The 13,099-nt window shown below is 33.4% G+C and overlaps 1 protein-coding gene across 1 annotated transcript; it reads left to right on the top strand.

Annotated features, from left to right (window-relative positions):
- The first annotated feature begins 3,224 nt into the window (after positions 1-3,224).
- LOC140616891 (killer cell lectin-like receptor subfamily F member 1) lies at positions 3,225-11,121 on the top strand. Its single transcript, XM_072797574.1, has 6 exons — positions 3,225-3,437; positions 5,009-5,107; positions 5,977-6,132; positions 8,797-8,936; positions 9,904-10,016; positions 10,536-11,121. Exons 1-6 carry the CDS (start codon positions 3,353-3,355, stop codon positions 10,654-10,656), a joined length of 714 nt encoding a protein of 237 aa, XP_072653675.1. The 5' UTR covers positions 3,225-3,352; the 3' UTR covers positions 10,657-11,121.
- Positions 11,122-13,099: the final 1,978 nt, after the last annotated feature.

Raw genomic sequence — 13,099 nt, 5'->3', positions numbered from 1 at the left:
TAATGAATTCTAGTTTACCAATGATTTCTAAGATCTTTGCAACATTTTTAATAAATATAAACTTAGAATGTGGCAATTCAGATGCTTTTACATATTTCTAAAATACTGAAAAAACACATTTTCATTATAAACTTTGACTATAAAGAACAGGAATTACAGAAATTGTACATTCAAGTGAGCTTGGCAAGGCAAATCCTACAAATTTTCTACTATACTAGATTCTAATTTAAATTTAGAAACCCAGTTATTAAAATAAATACAAAAAGCATTTGTGGAAGTAACAGAAAGTTCTCAACATGCTATAGATTTGACTTATTTTATTGTCACTCCACTAATTCTGAGAGAAGATTTGACAACAGAACTTTGGACACTCAGGATGTTTTATTTAAGCCACAATGGATTCTCTGGTCCTTTTATGTTTTTGAGGTCTTTTTCTCAATCAACAGACATGCACCATTCCAGGTGCTGGAGACAAGGTATATATTGATATCCATTTCATGTTTCTTTTCCTTTGATCTCTCATCTTAATTGTACAACATATTTGGCTCATATAATGACCCAGATTATTATTATTGTAGGATCTAAGTTCTTGGTGATGTCTTTATTGTGTTAGCCCAGCATTGCATTTACCAGAACTGTCAGGGGAAATGGTAATAAAACTTCCTTCTGTAAGTCTCCTGAGTTTGAGGCATAGTTCTCCTAAACCACCTTGTGTACCAGTAACCCAACTGCAGTGATTCTGTTCTCTGCCTCTTGTTCCAATGATTGAGAATCCAAAAATGCACAAAAGGAAGTCTTAGCTTCCAGTTCATCAGGAACTTGATCATGTTGCTTATTAGAACAGTCTTCTTTTAGGTATCAGAAGCTCTTAAACCCAACAAAAACAAGATCTTGGGTGAAATAGGTGATGGGGATTAAGGAATGTACTTGTGATGAGCACTGGATATTATATGGAAGTGTAGAATCACTGTATTGTACTCCTAAAACTATTACACTGTATGTTCACTAGCAGGAATTGAAATAAAAACTTGAAAAAATGTAAGCCCCTCTCCCCTAATCTTGGGGAAAGGAAGCAATTTCTTCATGTGGATTATTAGGTGTAACAATGGGAGGGGACACTTTGAATTTGAGTCCTAGCTCCATGCTTTGATTCACAGACCTGTACATTCTATCTATGGCTCCAGCAGTTGTCACTAGTGTGCCTTCACAAGGTCATTTCAGCATTCTGCCCAGCAAGTTACTTTTGGATAAGTAAATTATTTAGGCATGAACTGATTACTAAACTTTCTTTTCTGCAAAATGTCAAACACAAGGTTGTGTGGAAAATCATGATAACAAAGAAGACATTTCATAATTTTGTGAATGGTGATGCTAGCAGAAGCACTGCAGGTAAAGAAGTCAAATTTGCTCCTAAAATACATGATTATTCTTATGAACACAAAACACTATCAGGACATGATGGAAGAAGCTTAAGCAATAGATCTGCCATCAAGTGGTTGGCTGGTTTCCCTCAGAAACTGTGCTCTGCTTTGGTCTCTGCCTTTGACAAGTTGGGCATTCCACAGAGGTTTTAGGAAAATCAGCCACGATGGGGGAGGGCCTTATTTGAGTATGTATAGCTTCCATCCTTGTTGTCCTGGATCATTTTACAGGTGCCCATTTAATAAGTAATAAGTTCCAGGGTGTCTGATGAAAGAAACGGACTGACATTCACAGGATAGGTCACTTTGTATTGATAAATACACCAAAGGTCAAAGACTCTTGGTGAAAAATGTATAGCAGTAGCATAACAGGAATTTTTAGCCAAAAAAGTGCTAGTGTAACTGAAAATATCAAATATAATTAACATTAAGTCACTACTAAACTCAAAAGGCTGATTTTGCCCTTCCAGCTCTGCTGTCCACCTTTTACATCTCATTCTTTGCCTTGGAAGATTGACCTGTGGAGACAACCTTGCCCTAATGGATGGCTTCCTTTACTGATTTGGGGCAGGAAAGCAGAGGAATGAGACAGGAGCCAGAGCTAATGGTCCCGGGCCCCTATATGAGAGCAGGACTGGCCATGCTCCAGTCAGAGGTACATACTCTACTCAGCTCTTTCCTCAATCTTCTGCCTCACTAGGGAAGTCTCCCAGTAGAAAGCTTTGGTTTCTGTTCTCAATTTGCTACCATTACCAAAGATGTGGGATTTATGTGTCAAAATTTTCAACTTTATCTCAACTTTTGAAATTGATATTTCCAGAATTGTATTACTCTTTTTAGAGTGGGCATAAGGGAACTTTTTAGAGTGATAAGAAAGTTCCCAAACTGGATTTGGGTGATGTTTGTACACATCTGTATATTTGCTAAAAATCATCCACATCTGTATATTTGCTAAAAATCTTCCAATCATTTACTTTTAATGAGTGAATTTTACGGTGTGTAAAGTAGACCTCACCAAAGCTGAGAAAAAAAAAAAAAAAAGATCTGAAATTTCTGTCCTGTTTTGTAAATATTGGGCATTTTCTTCAAATACCAGGAAAGGTCATTGAAAAAAAGAATTTCTTTCCTTTTTTTTAAAGATTTTATTTATTCATTTGAGAAAGAGAAAGAGCACATGAGTGGTGGGGAGGGACAGAGGGAGAGAGAGAAACAGGCTTCCCACTGGGCAGGGAGCCTGATGTCAGGCTCCATCCCAAGACCCTGAGATCATGACCTGAGCTGAAGGCAGACCCTTAACCAACTGAGTCACCCAGGCATCCCTATGGTTTCTTTCCTAAATTCTCATCCCCCAAACCAATTTTTTTTTTTTGTATTTAAAGTGTCTTTAGAATGCCAAAAATTGCCAGTGTTTTTTTTCTTCAAATTGTATTATTACATTATTAGCATGATTTGTAATCAATGTTGTTTTAAGATCAAGAAATTTAACTGTTAGGCAATTGTAAGCTATTATATTAAATCAAATATCACTGTATTAGGAAGTGTAATTGAAAACTCACATAGTTTGGCTAAACCAAAAGGGATGTATGTATCATGTAACTCAAGTCTAAAACAGGCACAATTTCCATTACCCTGACTTTATGGGGTAATCAGTATTTTTTCTTTTTAAAGAACTACATCTGATATTAAATTCAATATGTGGTGGACAGTTGAGAAATTCTGTGCTATCTAGGTCATGAGAAATAAACTTTAAAAAAGAGAAAGAAAACATTTCCTCTGAGGTTTTCACAGTAGATGAAACTACACACTTGTTTGTACCCTGAGTGGACAATTTGAGGACTAGATCTGATAAGCAGCAGATTTATTATTTTTCTTATAGCATATTATACTTAAAAAAAGGAACATACACATATACACATATATATTCATTGAAGATGCAAGACGAAGAAAGATACATGACATTGAATTTACAATTGAAGAAAAGGAGTTCTAGCCAAATATTCCAACTTAAACATAAAGGTATGGAATTCAGGGTCTTTTTCAATTAATGTGGATTAATATGAGTATGGATTTAATATGGGTTAATATTAATATGAATGTGGACAGTAATTACCAACATTCTCCTCTTTACTGTTCTTGGACTATTTTATTTTTTAGTGCTTTTTTCTTTCTCTGCCTCTGTCCTGTCTTTCTGTCTCTCAGGCTCGCTGTTTGTCTGTCTCTCATTTATCAAGGCGAAGGCTAACAATTATTTGCTTTTAAGTAACATTTTGTATCACATAATTTCCTAAGGCCATTCTCAGGAAAAATACACAGTTACAATTAACAAAATTGAAATGAATACTTGGTGCCAGTTGTCCCCCTCTGTATCATTCATAAAAATAGCATCTTTAGTACTAGTTTTTAATTCACCGTGTCAAAAACTTTAAAATATGTTTTTTACCAGGTGGAAAATTTTGTTTTGGGAAGTAGAGCTATTAACCCGAAAGACCACAAAATGTAATGGCTTTTCCGTGTAAACTTTTTTTCACACTCAGATTGTAGATGGCACTCTGATACCAAAATGTGTTTTGGTTCAGGAAAGGAGCTCAGGAAGCTACAAATCATAAATGTGCAACTCCTAGCTATTTAAGTGGCATATACTAATATTCATCCTTTACCAATAGTTTCCTTCACTAATAGTAATGTTTTTGCTAATATTTGGTAAAGCTTCAGGTATGACATACATTTGAATCTAATTGACAGTTTAAACCCTGTCATTATATACAGAGCTTTTACTCAAATGGAGCAGTGTAGGCATATGAAAAATAAAACAGTAGTCACTCTTAAAGAGTTTACCATATAAAGAGAAGCTGCAGGGGATCTCTGGGGGGCGCAGTGGTTTAGCGCCTGCCTTTGGCCCAGGGCGCGATTCTGGAGACCTGGGATCGAGTCCCACGTCGGGCTCCCGGTGCATGGAGCCTGCTTCTCCCTCCTCCTGTGTCTCTGCCTCTCTCTCATCTCTCTCTGTGTGACTATCATAAATTAAAAAACAAAAAACAAAAAACTGCAGCATAACTATTACATGGGTTAGAAAAAATTTTAGGATTTTTTTTAGGTTAAAATAGCAGGTATCAGGAGTCATATTTAGTTCTGATTTGTATTACACCCTTAGTAAATGAAATGGGTTGAATGTCTTGTGAATATTACATTAAAGCGAATTATTAATTAGAAAATATATATTTGTGTGAATATATATGTGTGTATCTGTAAGTGCACATGGACACATGAGCCTGTGTGTGTGTGTGTGTATGCATGCTTGGGGAGTTATTAGGTGTATACATTAAAATTCTTTATCTGACTAGTCAATTATGTCAAATGTTAGCAATTTCTTAAGATTCAATATAACATGCATCATAGCTCTAATCACGCAGTTACCATTACTAAATAAAATAGATAAGCATTTTTCTATTGATTTAGATTTTAAGCTTTTGATTGCCTAATAGCCTTTGAAATTCAAAACTAATAATATATGCAATCCTATTATCACAGTTGCTTTCACTTCTTGAAAATGTACTTTTCTAAGAGAAGTCATGTGATTAATCTCGCAGATTGTTCTGTGATGTTGCACTGGTATAAAGTCTTATTGGGAATATCTGGAACAGTAAATGGCATTCTGCTCTTGACTTTGATCTCCCTGTCCTTACTGGGTAAGTTAAAAGATCTTAAAAAAAAATTTAGAAAATATTTACTATTTTCTTATGAGTCTTTTCATATTTATTTATTATTTGTTTTGTTAACAAAGGCTTAATAGGAAGCTACTAATATAAAGCTGTATATTATATTCTGTATTAATGTATTTAATATGTAGTCAAATCAGGTAAGTATCTTGTTCTCAAATGGCATGCAGTCTAACAGGAAGAAAATGTGTGTGCCTATGTGTATGTCTGTGCGATGTGTATTGGGAAACCCTATTTTTGGATTTCTTAGAAACCTGTGAATAGATAGAATTCCATTATTTTTTTAAAAATTTTTATGCTTTAAGTTTATATTTAGTTTATACTATATATATATACTACTATACCCCAACATTACTATAAATTTCCCAACCAAGAAAAAAACCTCATAAAATAAAAAAAAAACAATAAAAAAAGAATAATCATGGTGAGAAATCTCTAATGAAAAAAATAGATATTAAATAAATAATTATGGTAGAACAGGCTAAGCACAGTGTCATAGGTTTCAGCAAAACACGACATTAAGAAAGCATGGAAAGAGCATGTATACTTTCCTTAGAGGGGGAATTTTGCTTTATTTACTACTGTGTCACCAGTTCTTAGCCCAATGCCTGACATAGAACAGATCCTCAAAAAATACATATTCTATAAATGAATTAATTATGTAATATTCGAAATTATTTTTCATTAAATAAACATGAAAATAAGAAAGAAACTTTCTAGTTATCCCTTCCGTTGTTTCTTGTTCCAATCATCAGAATCATTGTGAAGAATTTGTGTCTAGAGCCCTGCACAGAGAGAAGATATTTACTCAATGCTAAAATAATTCTGTTTTTTTTAAGTTTCTCAGGGAGTATTGCTAAAATGCCAAGAAGGAAAGAATTCAAATATCACCCAACATGATGATATTGGAAACCTGGAAACGAATAGTGGCACAAGAGGAAATATAAATAATAAGGACACAAGCCTTTGTGGTTCAAAAGCTACAGACCATATAGGTATCTCAAGACTTTGGCCCTATACTAGTTTTAATAGTTTTGGCTTTCTAAGTTTGAAAAATCTTGCTTAACAGGTATGCAGTAGATTACATCATCAAACAAAGATTTGATGTAAATCTACTTTTCATTCAACATTTCATATATATATAATTTATTATTATTATTTTTTGCAGTGGGAAGAGAGGTATGAAAAAGAACATAACAAATAGGCTCTTCCCTTCAGGAATTTAACATCAGATTGAAACACATAAATATGGGAAGTTAGTTGTGATTATAAGGCAATGTGTAACGACTATTTTTTGTCCCTTATTTATTGTTTTGAAATACCAAATGAATAAAGGTAATTATACATAACAACCTATCCATGGTGATTTTAAGCTCAGAACTTCCAATTATACAAAATTTTCAGAAACGATCCCGTCTACTTCTAATTTTGTTTTACTTTAACTTTAAAGCACCTAACTTATTGAGCTTTCAACATTTGTTTTATAGTATATGTGAGAAATGTGCAGAGTATTATATAATTATATATCAAAGAATTTTCTCCTGGGTGGCTCCTGGGTGGCTCAGTTAGTTAGGTCTAGGACTCTGGATTTCAGCTTAGGTCATGATTTTGGTGTCCTGGGATCAAGCCCTGAGTAGGGCTCCACATTCAGGAGGGATTCTGCTGGAGATTCTCTCTCCCTCTCTCTTTGTTCCTCCCCACCCCCCTGCTATAAAAAATTAAAAATTAAAAATTAAAAAATTAAAAAATAATAAATAGATAAATAAATAAATAAATAAATTCTTTGAAAAAAGGATTTTCTCCCATCCACTAATTTGTGTTGTCCTTTTTATCACGTATGAAAATATCGTATGTATTATGGTTTACTTACTGATACTCTTTTCTTTTGGATTATGTATGTGCTTTACATGTGCAGGTCCCAAGCTAATTGAAATACTGTAATTTTAATGCATATTTTAGACTGGCAAATTCATCAGTATGTTGGATATTACAATAGAACTTTTTCAGAGGCAAGAAAGCTTTGATATGTAAACATGGAATCATATAGACACCATTAAACGTTTATGAAAGTGAATCTAAATACTGTATGCCAAATTGTAAGATATTAATTTCCTATTGCTTTTTTCCTTCTTTTTAAGTTGAGGATATATTGAGCATGAAGTTAACACTTAAAACAATTCAATGGCATCACGACATTTGAATATGCAACCACTATATCTATCTAGTTCCAAAACATTTTCATTATCCAAAAAGAAATCTTATTCTCAATAAGCAGTTCCTCATTCCCTCTCCTCCAGTTTTTAGCAGCAACTAATCTTTCCGTCTGTGTGGATTTACCTATTTTGGATTTTCATATGACGGACTCATACAATATTTCACTTTTTTTTTTTTTAAGATTTTATTTATTTATTCATGGGAGACACAGAGAGAGAGGCAGTGACAGGGGCAGAGGGAGAAGCAGGCTCCATGTGGGGAACCTGATGCGGGACTTCATCCCGGGACTTCAGGATCACGCCTTGGGCCAAAGGCTAGGTGCTAAACTGCTGAGCCACCCAGGGATTCCCAATATTTGACTTTCTGTGTCTTGTTTCTTTCACTTAGCATAATATTTTCAAGGTTCATCCATGTTGTATTATATATCAGCATTTTATTCCCTTTTTATGACTGAATAGCATTCCTGTTTGTATATAACCATGATTTAAGGTGGCAATACTAATCAAAGTGATCTGTAGATTCAAAGCAATTCCTATCAAAATTCCAATGGCCTTTTTTTTTTTTTTTGCAGAAATGGACTAGGCAATCCTAAAATTCATGTGAAATTGAAAGAAATCCTGAATAGCAAAAACAATTTTGACAAATAAGAAAAAATTTGGAAGACTCACATTTTTGTCAAAACTTAATGGGATGGAGAGAATGAATAATTTTGGAGTGATGAAAGTATTTTGGGATTAGATAGTAGTTGTGCTTGCACACTGTGGATGTACTAAAAATTCATGACATTTGCACTTTAAAGTAGTTAAAATGGTGAATTTATGTTACATGAATTTTACTTCAATAAAAAAAGGAGATTTTAATGGCTGTAAGTTTGAATAATTATACTGACCTGAATTCATATTTATACATACAATTAATTTTCACTCACTATTATCCCAAAGTCTCAGATATTTTCAATTGAAGAGTCCAGTTTAATTTAAGAAAATCAAATAACTTGAAATTATATAGACACTGAAAAACTATTATTCTCAATATTATTTAACATCAAAAGGGAGTTATAAAGGAAAGATTTATGCACATAAAATAGAGAGAAATTCAAAACCTTTATAGGTTAAATTCTAAGAGAATGGTATAAATAATATTTAATCTCACAGGTAACCTTAATGTAATATACAGCTTAAATGGTTCATGTTATTTTAGTAATTATATTAAATCTGGGCATGGAAAACAAATCTTCTTTTGTCTAAATTTTGCTTCATCTTACTAAATTAATTTCTTAGTTCTCATGAATTATCATTTGTAATTTGGGCATCTTGTAAATCACAGCAAAAACACTTTGTTGTGAGTGATTTTTATTATACTACCTTTATTTATACAACACAGAAGTATTCAACTTTCAGAAATACATATGTAACTTAATTTTCTTTGTTTCCTCCATTTCCCAGGGTTGTGCCCATCGGAATGGCTCAAATATCAAGAAAAGTGTTATTGGTTCTCTAATGAGATGAAAAGTTGGAGTGACAGTTATGGTTATTGTTTGGAAAGAAAATCTCATTTACCAATCATTCAGGACCAACTTGAAATGGTATGTGGTTTAGTGTCAGGGTTATGACATTAGTCTTTGTGCAGTTGAAAATAGTTTTCCTGAAGACGATTATCATATGACTTCACTCATATGTGGAATTTAAGAAACAAAACAGAAGATCATAGATGGGAGGGAAAAATAAAATAAGATGAAATCAGAGAGGGAGACAAACTATGAGACTTGTAACTATTGGAAACAAACTGAGGGTTGCTGGAGGGCCGGTGGGTGGAGGGATGGGGTAACTGGGTGATGAGCATTAAGGAGGGCACTTGATGTAATGAGCACTGGGGATTATATACGATTGATGAATGAAAAAACTATACCTTTGAAACTAATAATACACTATATGTTAATTAATTGAATTTAAAAAAAAAACATTATGCTAAATGAATTTTTAAAAACTGGCGTTCCTCAAGGGGCACCTAGGTGGCTCAGTCAGTTAATCATCCGATTCTTGATTTCAGCTCAGGTCATGATCTCAGGGTCCTGACATCAAGCCCCCTCATCAAGTTTGCACTTAGCACAGAGTCTGCCTGGGGTTCCCTCTTTCCTTCTCCTTCTGCCGCTCTCTCTCTCTCTCTCTCTCTCTCTCTCTCGCAAATAAATAAATAAATAAATTCTTTTAAAAAAATGGCTTTCCTCAAATTTCTTCCCACATTTCAATTAAATTATCATTTATCTTGATTACTGAGTTTTTGGCACCCTCCTGCATTTTATGCTCAATGTCAGTGCCTTGCTTGTCTCATGCTAGTTAGTCCTTGGCTGAATACTTGTATTCAATTTACAAGTGGTATATATGTATGTGTATGTATATAATAAATATATAGTGTACATAAATAAGTTATGAATTGATTAGTTAAAAATGTTCATGTAGGATGCTAGTTGTCAAAAAATTCTAGATCTTACTTATTATGTCTGAATGATTAAAATATTATCTTCACTTAGTTGCTTATTACTCACTTTTTAGGCTTTTATACAGAAAAACCTAAAACAATCAAACTATGTGTGGATTGGACTTAACTTTACATCCCTGGTGAGGACATGGACCTGGGTGGATGGTTCTTCATTAGATTCAAATATGTGAGTCTTTCCAAAAACATTGTCTGATTTACTGTCTATTGTAGAACTTATCTTCATAAAGCACCTCCCTCTAAGTTCACCAAAATCAACTCTGAAATAGTTCTTGAAACTAAAGAATGTGAAAGGATGAAAATTAATTTTAATGTTTACTGGAGTAATGATGAATATTTTGGTCTTGTTTTCAAAGCAGAAAAGACTTGAAAACAATAATAATTGTGCATTTGTTGTTTAAAAACTATACCATATAGAACAATGGAAAGAAGACTAGAATGGGGTATGGACACAGATTTACTCTTAGCTCTTTCATTTCTAAATAGGATCTTTTGGAATTCTGTGCCAATGACAGGCAGTAATACTAAGTAATACTAAGTTACAGAGATATTGTAATGTTTAATGAATCAAGGGATTTGAAAATGCCCTAAAATCCGAATGGCCTTTTAATGGAGAGTATTAGCTAAAAATACAAATGGATGTCTTCAGCAACAATGATTAACAATATATTTACCCTTTCTTCTACAGATTCGTCATAAAGGGGCCAGCTAAAGAAGATAGCTGTGCTGCCACCAAGGAAGACAAAATTTATTCTGAAACCTGCAGCAGTGTTTTCAAATGGATTTGTCAATCAATCAATAAGCAATGATCAAAGTTTTTGCCTATTAGGTTTTAATATTAATCTTAATGAGTAAGAAGTTAAAACTACCAAAAAAATAGAACTGCAATTAAACAGCAAATATCTTCTCCATTTTCCCTCCATTATTTACATTGGTCCTAACCTTAGAGTAACCCATCCAAACAATCTAAAATACTTCCTTCCAAAGTTTTATGAGGTAATATAATTCAGTGTGAGTCCATACATTTGCACTCAGGATTTTTATTCATTTTTATTTTACAACAAATGTGATCAAATATATCTACTTTTCTGTACTGTGCTTATTTAATTTGTAACAATATTCTATGCAAATTTTGTATAATTCTGAATTGCATTATAGTGTGGATTTATACATCTTTTTACTGCTTTGTTGATGAGCATTAACTTTGTTCTCAGGTTTTCCTACTGTAAACTATGCTGCAATAAACATTCTGAATATCTTTTTAAAAAGTAGCACCTTTTATTTCTTTGGTATAAACTTTAAAACTGGAGATTATGACTAAAAAGCATTAAATATGTGGTTTGCTTTAGATTTGTTACAATTTTAATCTAAATTTAGAAATTATCACAAACTTCTAAGAAGATTACAGGTATAGAGGAAAACCACTTTCCTTTCTCCTGAACCTTCTGAGAATTACTTGCCAGATTGATACATTTTATTATAAAATTTCAAGTATTAGTAGATACTTTTGTGTATATTTTCTACAAAAAAAATCCCCTACTGGGATGCGTGGGTAGCTCAGTGGTTGAGCATTTGCCTTTGGCTCAGGGTGTGATCACAGTCCTGGGATCGAGTCCTGCATGGGGCTCCCTGGGAGGAACTTACTTCTCCTTCTGTCTATGTCTCTGCCTTTCTCTGTGTATCTCATGAATAAATAAATAAAATATATTTTTTTAAAAATCCCCTGCTGAGTCACAATTAAATAATCAAAATTAACAAGCTTAGCATTGACACAGTGCTACCATTTAATTCTCAGACTCCTTTTAGGATTTGCCAATTATATATATATATATATATATATATATATAAAATTTATTATTTATAAATATATATTTATATATAAATAAATATAATTTATTATATATATATATATATATATAAATTCTCTAGAGTAAAAGATCTAGCTCAGAATCATCTTCTACATTTCGTTATTATGTCTCTTTAAGGTCCCTCCATCTAGAAGAGTTCTTTAGCCTTCCTTGTTATTCACAGCCTTGACACTTCTGAATGCTACAAGTGAGTTATTCTGCAAAATGCTCTTCAATTTGAATCTGTCTGATCGACTACGGCCATACCACCCTGAATGCGCCCAATCTCATGGAAATCTGTCTGATTATTTCTCATGATTATATTCAACTGCTCCTTGGCAGAAAGAGTGAGAAGTTCTTTTCACTGCCTCCTTTCAGACAGCACATACATTTATTTTTTTATTCCATTGTTGATGCTATTGACTTTGTTCACTACTTAATGTGACATCTATCAGACTTCACTGTAAATTAGTATTTTGTGAACAGGGACCAGGATGGCTTTAACATTCCCTTCTGCCTGTCCAAATTTTAGATAAGTTTTGTTCTTCCTATTGATGAGCCCCTGACCTCCTCATTTTTAGACATTTCCTTCAGGAAACTTGTAATTGGAAATTCTGTCTCTGCTCCTTTGAGATTCAAACTCCTAGTCTTTACAACCCAGAATTGTTTCTCCTAAGGACCAGAGAGGCATTCCTTTGAAATGCAATCATCAAGAAAGGTAGCACCTCTGTTTTTCAGTTTCTATGATAAGGTAGGAGGCTAACTTCAGTGGGCACCTAGCTCCAAGTTGTAAAATTCTCCTAGCATGAAGACCTGAAAAAGTTTAATTTCCCTCTGGGTACAGTTGTTGAATAGACACAGATGGTGTATGATCTCCCTCTCACTCCAGCTTTGCAAAAACCCTACTGCCCTGTTTCAGAAGATTTTGGTTCAGAGTGAGTTCTGGCTTATGTCCCTCACTGCCATAACTTTGAATAAAGCCTTTACCTGTGTAATAGTTTTTTGCTGTGATTTTTGTTTGACAGAAGGTATTTTTAGATTTTAAATAATAACCCATCTACATCAGAATTTCAACTTATTCATTTTTGCATTTGTATCTTTGTAGACTCTCATTTTCACATTTTGTTCGATTTGTATACTCTATTTTGATGGTCAAATTGTTCCAGACCTAGTAGTAAAAGTTGCCTTTGAGGTGACATTTGTATCCTTGATCTCCAAGATCTTTTGCTACTTTGTAGTGTTGTTTGTTTGTTTTATGGTAATACCTCAGCTGAATGCCAGTAACCATTTTTGCCAGTATTTGAACTGGCCTTTATGTTCTAGTGAGATTCATAAATACTAATAAAATAATTAACCAACAAATATAAAAAACATTTTTCCTTGGTCCAAATGATTTGCTTTTCTT

This window comes from Canis lupus, chromosome 25 (assembly GCF_048164855.1).
Source record: "Canis lupus baileyi chromosome 25, mCanLup2.hap1, whole genome shotgun sequence".
Classification (NCBI taxonomy): domain Eukaryota; kingdom Metazoa; phylum Chordata; class Mammalia; order Carnivora; family Canidae; genus Canis; species Canis lupus.
This window is presented reverse-complemented; position numbering and strand designations above follow the sequence as displayed.